The sequence below is a fragment of the Mandrillus leucophaeus genome, unplaced genomic scaffold, assembly GCF_000951045.1.
Source record: "Mandrillus leucophaeus isolate KB7577 unplaced genomic scaffold, Mleu.le_1.0 Scaffold547, whole genome shotgun sequence".
Lineage (NCBI taxonomy): Eukaryota > Metazoa > Chordata > Mammalia > Primates > Cercopithecidae > Mandrillus > Mandrillus leucophaeus.
Genome location: NW_012105886.1, coordinates 119,877 through 131,377, shown reverse-complemented (window position 1 = coordinate 131,377; position 11,501 = coordinate 119,877). Strand labels below are relative to the sequence as shown.

The window sequence follows — 11,501 nt, the reverse complement described above, 5'->3', positions numbered from 1 at the left end:
CCCCGCTGCGCCCCCTGCCCCTGGCTCCCGCACGGTGGACGGGCGACGCTGGTGACCCGGAGCGCAAGAATTCAGGGGGTGGGAAGGTGTGAGCCGCAAACCCAGCGGAGGGCGGGAAGAAGGAGGAGGACCCTGGGGTGGTCGGAGGACTGGGGGCCCCGCCGGCAGAGGTCCCTCGGCCTCCTGACTGACTGAACACAGCCGCCTCTGGACAGGACGCCGGGAACTGCCTGCGGGAAGGTGCAGGGAACGGAGCCATGGCCTCCGGTGAGTGTTCTGGGGCGGGGACCTGGGCCGGGGGGTAGGAGTTTTTCTTGGAGTCCTGCCGCTGTGAGTTTAGGGAGCTCAGTTTTGGCTGGGGCGCGTTCTGTCTTTAAAATCTCATATCGTAAAATTGTCAGCTTTTAAAAAAGTTACCTGTTTCAGGGTTTGCGTGCAAAATCCAAGCCGCGGTCTGTAATTTGATCCTGTTGTCATAGCAGGAAACTTAGAAATTCCTAATGACTTGATTTTAGGATTAGGGAAGTCATAAGCGAACTAAAGGAGGACGAGGAGTTCTCATGTTAAAAATGGATATGTATTGAAGTGGTGGTTTTATGTTTTAGAACAAGAATGAGGAACCTTCAAACCTCGGGCAAGCTCTCTCCCCCTTTTTAATTTCGTCAAATGCAAAGAGGTGATCCCCCTTGTACTGACAGTTGTACAAAATGCGGCACGGCTTTAAAAATCATTCGTGGTATTTTAACACGAATTTAAAAATCCGTGGTATTTTAAGTGTTAATGTTGCATCGACCAGGTGTAGGCCGGGCGCGGTGGCTCACGCCTGTAATCCCAGCACTTTGGGAGGCCGAGGCGGGCAGGTCATCTGAGGTCGGAAGTTCGAGACCAGCCTGGCGAACATTTTGAAACTCCGTTTCTATTGAAAATACAAAAATTAGTCTGGCGTGGTGGCGCGCGCCTGTAATCCCAGCTACTCGGAAGGCTGAGGTAGGAGAATCGCTCGAACCTGGGCGAGGTGGAGGTTGCAGTGAGCCAAGATCGCGCCCCTTCTCTCCAGCATGGGCGACAGAGACCCTGTCTCTATTAAAAAAAAAAAAAAAATAGAGTGTGTAATTTTTACTGTGAGATAAAGCACACAGTTTCTAATCTGACGAATAGAGACGTTGAATCCCCCTTCCTTCCCGCTGGAAATAAGGGGAAAGAGGAGTTTTAGAATATCCGTGCTTTAAAATAATGGGTAGTAGTGAATACAACTTTTATCACTTATTTGACTGTATATTTTCCCTTAATAAATGCTCGATCTCTCCCTTTGGGGGGAAATAAATTTATAAGAAACATTGCAGAGCAAGGAAGAGCCTCCTGTATACACAGACGTGGTTTCGGGGTGCCTGGAGCTCAAGGTTGGGGGGACAGGAGAGCCGGGGTGGTGGGAGAAATTAAGTAGCTTGGGTTCGAGTTGGTCTTTTACCAGGATTTTGCCAAGGTGAATGGGGGGCGCTTTCCAGACAGAGGAAGCAGCGTGAGCAAAGGCAGGGAGGGCTAAATGCATATGTTAAATGCTGTACTTAAGAGAGTGAAGAGGGGGCACCGTTTATGAACTTGACTCGCATCCCCAAACTGCCTGGTCCAGTGACCCTCAGAAGTTGGTTGATGTCTAGTGGAGATGAGGAAGTAGGAAGCTTAAAGAACCTTTTTAAAAGGTTGAGCAGAACAATGCCATAGCTACTGCTGTAGGCAGAAAAGGAAATTGGGGTGTTTCACATGACATTTGATTTCAGTTTGTCTGTGGTTGTGAGAATACTAAGTGAAGTTTAAAATATTTCAGCTTTCCCTTTTCCCACTTAAGTGACACCAGACTTTCAGATAATCCTGTAAATTTGTGAATTCAAAGCATGTGTAGATTAGAAGTGCTAAGATGACTTCAAATGTTTTGTTAATTTATTGGTTATCAGAAAGATTTTGTTTGGAAGTAATGAAGAATGCCTAGCATTGTAAGTTAAGTTCAGCCTCTTGGCGATTTAATCAAACTTTATTGATGTATTGCATAAATGTAATACTTATAATTTTTTCAAATGAGAGAGGAAACAACCATTTCTGTATAGAGTATTGTTAAGACCCACAGGATTTTAAAATGTAATACAATTTAAATTTGTTCATTGACACTGTATTTTGTGCTGTTGTGAGGAGGAAGGATTCCCTAAAAGTAAGGAGGAAATGTTTAAAGAAATAGAAAATTTTAGAGATTTAGAAGTTGAAGGGTGATTAACTGTTTGTTTTTTTGGTCTTTTCTCAAGAGTTGCATTAAAATGGCACTATTTAAAATGTAACAAGTTATTTAAATTGTAATTCAGTTGTTAGAAAACTGCCAAGCCTGGAATTAAAAAAAAAAAAAAAAAGAAAATGTTTAAAGGAATCTGTGTACTTTTCCTTAATCTGTTATAAAGACCTTAGAGATAGAAAAAGATTCAGTAATGAAATTCTAAATTCCTATTCTGTTTTGAAACAGCAATTTAACCAGAAAAGTGACACACACACAAAAAAAGAAAGAAATTGCTTAGTTTTTCATTGTCTAGTTTAGATTCTCTTTCTAGTAGGTAGTATTAAAACCTCAAAAAGTACTTTTATTCATTACAAAGCATTTAAGAGCATTTCTTCATTTCTCACCAGATGTCATATGTAAATAGGTATAAGTGTTGATTATGTGATAGCTATGATGTAAAAGTAACATAAATCATAATCTTACAAGCAAAATTTTGTGATTTAGAATGTAGTTTAAAATCATGTATATAATATGATTCTAAATTTTGTTTAGATAAGTTAGCACGTTAATTAGGATTTCACAGCTTGTATTAAGCTGCTTTTCGTTGCTTTTTTAAAAAAAATTACACCTTGATTACAGTCTTTTGACATAATAATAGACATAGTGAAGGAAAATGTTCCCAAACCCAACTAAGGTATGCATAGTAGGCAGTCGTTGCTTTTGTATATTTATTCTATTTTATTTAATATAAGTAAAATTAGATATTTTGTGTCTGAATTTAAACCTTCTCATTGTTCCAGTAAAAAGAGCAAAATGTCTTTGTGTGGCATGTAGCTCTGTTAACTAATAATTAGTGCTGTCTTTGGTAAAATGTTTTAAAATTTAGATAATTTATTTTTATTCACATTTTTTGTTAGTATGGTTCTTCTATGTCACACAATAGGAAGTACTGGAATGAATTGTTTTTGTAAACCTCACTTCTTACCAACTATTTGTAGTGTGAATTTCAAGAGAACTGTTATTTTTCTCGATTAAAGGGGGGAAATGGAAGTAAGTAAAGATGCAACTTAATCTTTAATAACAGGGCTGGAAGTTAGGAATGGATAGCTACAGCTAATGACTTCTTTTTTTAAGTAAAAGGCCACACATGAGCATGAATGTTTCAGAAATGCAACACTTGAAAAAATAGAAATAACAGTGGTGTTAAATAATTAAGGTGACATGTGATAGGCATAGATAAAGGGAATGAGTTAATGTAATTACTAGGGAGGAGCCAGACAATGAATCATAATTAGGAACATCTAGGTTATGCATTTTAAGGGACTCAGAGTTTCCTTTTGTTCCAACTTTCTCTCATCTGGGTTCTCTGAAAATGGTTTTGTTTGTAGGCACATGACCCAAATATTGCATGGGATAAAATTGTTTTTCTGAAATTCCTATTTATCTGGGCCTCCTCTATTTTTATTTTTAAAATAGAGGTGGTTTGGTCTTGCCATTTGTTTTTAACTTTAATACCTGTATAATCTAGGACAGAATTTAAAATTTCTTTATTTTACCCTGGCACGTGCAAGAGTTTTTTCAAGACTTACCTTTTTACCCCCCATGGTAACAGAATCCCTATTGCCAGAATCTTTTACAGTTTTTACCTTGTGGTGCATGAATCAGTTGAATACTCATCTGAAAATTTCCTTTCTTTGATTCTGAAGGCCCAGTTGAAAGTCAGCTGATGTATTGGAGTAATGAAGTCAGCCTCATATATTGGAATAGCCTTTGGCTGATGAGAGACCTGGTTTGAGGAAAAAAATAGTAGATCTTATTTTCTTTTTCTCCAAACTGAGTAGAGGTGATATTTGGAAAAAGGTACATTGTTAGCTCCATTGGCTCCTTTAGGTCTTAGGCAAAGTCTGTCACCCAGGACCTTTATGAGAGACATGCAGTCTAGTCAGCTATTCTCAACTATGGTGTTGACACACTGGTGTGACAATCATTTGTGTGATGTGTTGCAAGAGTTAAAATATTTGTGTTGTAAATTATTTACTTTTTAAATAAATGAGAGCATTTGAAGGCTATCGCTGTATTGTCATTTTTCTTGCTTGCATTTGAATAAGGTTCTTTTTTGAGTGGGAGAGAAAAACAAGTTACGAGTAGCCAGAATTGCTTTGCGCAGATTGCTTCTCTCAATATGTGCATTGTTGCTTTCACTTCATGTTTTAAGGCAATTATTCTTAATCAGGAGTGTGTTAGAATTTCTTGGAAGGCTTTTTCAGAAACATGTATCTGGGCTTTAAAAACTTTGAAGATTTCTTTTTCTTTTAAACATCTCAAGTGGGGTAAGGACATTCATGTTTTGAAAAAACTGCCTAAGTGATTCTGATGTTCATCCCCAGTATGAACTCTGTTCTAGGGATTTCTTTGGATCTAAATACTCATTTGGCTATACCAGGATGCATTATCTTCTTAAATTAAGTTGCATTCATTTTAGATTGCAGGTTATGTGCTGTATCAGTTATTACCTCCAGTTGCTTTTATGCTTGTTTTTTAAATTTGGCAGTGCCATATTAGCGTACCATTCATAATTCATTTTTCTTATAACCATATAATTTTCAACTTTAGTTTTATCATCTGTAAATTGGGATAATAATTTTTATTGTTTTTCAAATGGAGATTAAAGTTAAGAGGATCAAATGAGAAATGTATATAAAGGGGTCTTTCAAAAGTGTTGTAATTACAATAATTAACTTTTTGTTCTATATACTTGATGCTAGTTGCTCATTCTAGCAATAAGATGTTAGTTAATGTGTCTATTTCTGATAATTTATGATCCATTTGAACATTTATTTCAATGTAATTTTTTATCTTAAAAACTCATACTTTATTAAATAGGCACTATGTTTTAAAATAGCACTCTTTCTTGCCTAAGTGCAAATAAAAACTTAAATATATCTTACAAACATTTTGACTGTATTTCAGATATTATTCTGATGTATATTAGCCTTTAAAAATACTCTTCAGAATATAGGGGTCAGTCCCAACTTTGCATAGTATTGCTTAAAGAAAAATACAGTAATCAACTTGTTTAGAGCCAACTTTGGAGACGTTTTTGTGCTTTTCAAAACTGTGGCGATTTGAGGTTATCTTAATTAAGAGTACTTATTTTCCCTACAATTTCCTGATTTATATTTTACCCTCTTCCACTCCATAGATGACTACTTTTCAGCACATTTTATATTCAGGAAGAATGGCACTGCTCAAAGCACAGTACTGAGGAAGGAAATAACTGGTGCATTGTACTGATGCATTATATAAATGATTTATAGCTGGGAAGTTTTTTAAAAATCATAAACACAGATAAATCGAAATATGAATGAGTATGAGGAAATGCTGAGGTGTAGCAATCCTGGTACCTACAAAGCACTATTTTTTTTTTTCCCTTGGTAGTGGAATCTAATTAAAAAATCTGACTAATCACGTACATGATTATTTAACGTTTGAGTAACTTGTATAAACAAAATACCTTAAGATATTTTAGTCATTCTTTCAATAGGTGTTTAATGAATATCTGTATACAAGGCACTGATGAGTAAAACACAATTTCTGCCTTCAAGTAGCTTGAAGAAATAAAACAAGTAGCTTTATCTCAAGAAGAAATAAGATGGTAAGTTTAATTTTAATTAAATAAGATGGTAAGTTTAATAAGATGGTAAGATGTAATTTTCTCTAAATTACAGTTATTTGGAATAAATACTATAAACAGAATACTATGGTAGTTTAAAGGAGAGGAGATTATTTCCAGCTGGGGGAATGTAGAGCATTACAATATACTCTGTTACTTGGTTGTAATACTCTACATTCCCCCAGCTTGTTAATTTTTACCAATTAAGAGCTTCTGCAATAAGAAAAATAAATTCCAAGGATTTTAAATACTCAATATTATATGATAACCGATATTTATGTAATTTTTACTATTTAAAAATATTTTATTTAATCTTTTCAACAACTACTTTTCTGTTCTTTTAATAGACATTTTAATAAACAATCTAAAGAAGTGTCTTGTAACCAATGAAGTTTTGTTTTGTTTTTGTTTTTGGTTTTGGTTTTTTTGAGATGGAGTCTCGCTCTGTCACCCAGGCTAGAGTACAATAGTGCAATCTTGGCTCACTGCAGCCTCTGCCTCTTGGATTCAAGCAATTCTACTGCCTCAGTCTCCTAAGTAGCTGGGATTACATGTGCCTGCCACCACATCCAGCTAATTTTTTGTATTTTTAGTAGAGATGGTGTTTCACCACGTTGACCAGGCTGGTCTGGAACTCCCGACCTCAAGTGATCCACCCACCTTGGCCTCCCAAAGTGCTGGGTTTACAGGTATGAGCCACCATGCCCAGCCTCAGTGAAATACTTGAATGCTCACTATGAACCTAGAATTTTAATTCATACTCTCCCCTCCCAAAGTTAAACACTTATTAACGATGTCATTTTATTTTATTTTATTTTATTTTATTTTTTTGTTGAGACGGAGTCTCGCTCTGTTGCCCAGGCTGGAGTGCAGTGGCCGGATCTCAGCTCACTGCAAGCTCCACCTCCCGGGTTTACGCCATTCTCCTGCCTCAGCCTCCCAAGTAGCTGGGACTACAGGCGCCCACCACCTCGCCCGGCTAGTTTTTTGTATTTTTTTTAGTAGAGACGGGGTTTCACTGTGTTAGCCAGGATGGTCTTGATCTCCTGACCTCGTGATCCGCCCGTCTCGGCCTCCCAAAGTGCTGGGATTACAGGCTTGAGCCACCGCGCCCGGCCAACGATGTCATTTTATATCAGTTTCCCACCAAGACACCTTTAAATAAGTAGTGGGCGGGGATTTATTTGGCTTTTACTTCAGCCACGTAAATTATTTAAAATGTCACTTAAAAAATAATGTTGATTTTAACAGTTTTTAAGAGGAAAATATACTCTTTCTTAAATACTCCTACAAGGATATATAAGGGTATGAAATATTTGAAATTGCGGCCAGGCACAGTGGCTCACATCTGTAATCCCAGCACTTTGGGAGGCCGAAGTGGGCGGATTACGAGGTCAGGAGATCGAGACCACGGTGAAACCCCATCTCTACTAAAAATACAAAAAACTAGCCAGGTATAGCCGGCGTGGTGGTGGGCGCCTGTAGTCCCAGCTACTCGGGAGGTTGAGGCAGGAGAATGGCGTGAACACGGGAGGCGGAGCTTGCAGTGAGGCGATATCACGCCACTGCACTCCAGCCTGGATGACAGAGGGAGACTAAGTCTCAAAAAAAAAAATTGAAATTGCATTATGAATTTGAAATATTTGAAATATGCAAGGATAAAATTGTGAAATACTCATCTGCATATCTTATGTTTTTGAGTAAAACTGAAATAAGGATTATGTATGGGTTAAAGTCAGTTTTCTCTGGCTCTTCATCTTTTGAATAAACAAATAGGTAGTAGATTCAAGCACAGGGAGTTTGCACCATACAGAATAAAATTGAAAGTAATGGTAATACTTTATTCAGTAACCCAAAGTAGAAGCCATGGAACCATCAATGATTCTGTAATTTCTGAGCCATCAGTGATTTTTTAATTTCTCTTAACCCTAATGTTCAGGCAACAGGTGCTGTCAATTTTATCTTTTAAATAATCTTTCATTCCTTTTATCACTGCCATATATCAGACATACTGTCATCATTGCCCACATTATTATAGTGGTCTCTAAACTGATCACGTTGCTTTCTTTTTTCTGTCTGCTGTGACTAAAAATTTTTTTTTTTTTTTTTTTTTTTTTTTGAGACAGAGTCTCGCTCTGTTGCCCAGGCTGGAGTGCAGTGGCCGATCTCGGCTGACTGCAACCTCTGCCTCCCGGGTTCATGCCATTCTCCTGCCTCAGCCTCCTGAGTAACTGGGACTACAGGCGTCCACCACCACGCCCGGCTAATTTTTTTTATATGTTTAGTAGAGACGGGGTTTCACCGTGTTAGCCAGGATGGTCTCGATCTCCTGACCTCGTGATCTACCCGCCTCGGCCTCCCAAAGTGCTGGGATCACAGGCGTGAGCCACTGTGCCCTGCTTAAAATTTTTACTCTAAAACGTAAATATGATCATGTGATTTGCCTGCATCAAATTATTCATTGATTTCATCACACATAAAATGAAATCCACATTGCCAAGTGTGCTCTGACTTTTAGTTCTCTTTCTAAGAGAGGAAATGTATTCCACTTACAAACATTGGTGATTCTTAAATAAACCCTCCTCTGTGGACACATTGTTCCCCTTTCCCTAGAATACCTAACTTTTTCCTCTTTATTTCCCCCACTCTTTTGCTTCATTAACTGCTCTTTTTCCACTGACACAGTTGGGCATTCCTGACTCTTCCGCTCTTATTTCCACAAAATTTTGTTAGTGCTTTCCTTCCTTCTGTAGTCTAATAATATGTGTTGTTTGCCTTGCTCTTCTGTAAGGTCCTTTAGAGTGACAGTTGTGATGCCACCATGGTATCACTAAATCATTGTTATCAAGAAAGCATCTGAAATAATAGACACTATTTATTGAACATATATGTATATATGACACTTGGTAAGAATTTAGCACGTATAATCTGTAATCTTCACAACAACCCAATGAGGTAGGTGCTATTATGATTATTCCTATTTTACAGAGGCGGAAACTAAGAGATTTTAATTTTAATAACTTTTCCGTGGTCTTACTGTTAGGAAGTAGCTGGGGTAGGATTCCAGAGGCCTCTTCTTCATACTGTTCTGATAAGGCCCACTGTGTTACCATTTCTCAGGATTGCTTGCATTCCAACAGGAGAAGCCTTAGTCGGCACTAAACTGAATAAGGGACCCTTTTTTTTTTTTTAATGGAAAACATCTTCACACCCCTATTAACTCCCCTACTTGCAAGTACAGTTGAGTGTCTATTTACCTTTTCCCCCACAATTTGGATAATAAAAAATAGTAAAGTTACATATATTTTAAATAACTTTATTGACATATTGACATATAATTTATGTACAACAAACTGCACTTTTAAAGTATGCAATTTGATAATTTTTGACATACCTATACAACCTTGGAATCATCATCACAAGATAATTAACATGTCCATTGTCCCCCCTGCCTTTCCTATCCACCATATATTCTTGTTCTTAGGCAACCAGTGATCTGCTATTGTTCGTTGTATGTTACTTTACATATCCTAGAGTTTCATATAAATGGAATCATGCAGTATGTGCTCTTCTGGTCTAACTTCTTTCACTCAGCATAATGATTTTGAGAGTCATTATGTTATATGTATCAGCAATTCATTCTGCAGATGCTTATTTTGAATTTTAGTTATTATAGAAAGTAAATAATTTTTTTTCTCTGTTGTATCTTTAGAAAAGGTTTACATGGGACTGATGACACATTCTTTGAGCCTAAAGTCCCTCCTGGGGCTTGTTTTGATATACTATGTGTAAGTCCTTTAACATTTGAATGGAGATAGAAAAAACTTACATATGCTTCTGCAGGGATTTAAATGCATTTTCATTTTCAGTGAATGGTCTTTTCATTCAGTATTATGAATATGATGTAAAATCAAGCAGTTAAATACATTTAACTCACTTTAGGAGTGTAATATTTTACTTCTGAGTACTATCTTCTTTACCCTTCTTGGGGAATCTTGGGGGAAACCCTTCTGCTAGGTCTCACGTGGGAGGTGGATATCTCTGAAGTGGTTATCTCAGAAGTTCATATTGATGTTAGCTATAGATATTAAGCTATAAAGTGCTAACCAATCAATATGGTTTGAATGACTTGTTTTGACACTACATAGGGACTCAATCTGAATGGGAAAAAAAGGTGCCTCTCCCAGCCAATCTCCAAGATAACATTTCAACCTTGTTATTTAATGTTAGGAGGAAAAAAAATCTTTATTTTAGTCTGCTGTTATGAAAAAACAGACGTGTTAAAATCCATTATTAATTGCTATATTAATCTCACTGACCTCCTCCTTTTAAAAAACTTTTCAGGTGCGTATAACCCGTATATAGAGATAATTGAACAACCCAGGCAGAGGGGAATGCGTTTTAGATACAAATGTGAAGGGCGATCAGCGGGCAGCATTCCAGGGGAGCACAGCACAGACAACAACCGAACATACCCTTCTATCCAGGTAATAGACCCTTCTTCTATGTCTATCTCGCTATTAGTTGCTTCATATATTAGCTATAGCAATTATTTTAAAGGGACAGTTTCTTAACAGTCATCTCCACAGTTTTGTCTTTTTCTTTTTTCCTTTTTTTTTTTTTTCTAAATGGATCTGTTAAAAAGACATCTATTAGAGAGATGTCTAAGGACATCTCTTAAATATAATATGGAGTCTTCCCCACTGCAGATAGTTATATGGTGCTGTGTATTAACCTAAGTAGAGCGACTCATAATGTTTAGTCACTCTACTTAGGTTAATACACAGCACCATATAGCTATCTGCAGTGGGGGTAGTTGGCAGCTTTTGGATCATGTTCTTTTTCATGGAACACAAAGATAATAAGGAAAACCCATTCTCTACAGAGGTGAGTGATACTATTCTGTAGATTAAACATAGGTTTGATAACTCAATCATAATTCTTCTTGGCTAGTCTTAGGGCTAGAACTTTTTTTTGTTCTTTTTCTTACCTTTGTTGCTTGTCTCTGATTCTCTGGGTCATTGACTGATTTGAAATACCACTTTATAAATGTAGTTTTCTCACATTAGCATAAATTTTTAAAAGCTTTTGACTAAAAATGACTTTGGTAAACATACTAATAGTTATAAGATGTACTAAATTTATTTATTTTTGAGATGGAGTTTCGTGTTTGTTGCCCAGGCTGGAGTGCAATGTCACAATCTTGGCTCACTGCAACCTCCACCTCCTGGGTTCAAGTGATTCTCCTGCCTCAGCCTACCGAGTAGCTGGGATTACAGGTGCCCACCACCATGCCCAGCTGATTTTTGTATTTTTTAGTAGAGGCAAGGTTTCACCATGTTGGCCAGGCTGATCTCAAACTCCTGACCTCAGGTGATCCACCCGTCTCAGCCTCCCAAAGCGTTGGGATTACAGGCATGAGCCACCGCACCCGGCCAAGATGTACTAAATTTATTTACTTATTATATATTTATTTATTTTTTTTTTTGAGACGGAGTCTCACTCTTTTGCTTAGGCTGTAGTGCAGTGTCACAATCTCTGCTCACTGCAAGCTCCACCTCCCGGGTT

General features: G+C 37.4%; 1 protein-coding gene across 1 annotated transcript in view; it reads left to right on the top strand.

The window, feature by feature from the left end:
- REL (v-rel avian reticuloendotheliosis viral oncogene homolog) overlaps positions 1 to 11,501 on the top strand; it is a 48,812-nt gene continuing 37,311 nt past the window's right edge. The window contains exons 1-2 of the mRNA XM_011997782.1: positions 1 to 267; positions 10,278 to 10,420. Coding sequence (XP_011853172.1) covers positions 258 to 267; positions 10,278 to 10,420 — 153 coding nt within the window. The 5' untranslated portion in view covers positions 1 to 257. The remainder of the gene's footprint in view (positions 268 to 10,277; positions 10,421 to 11,501) is intronic.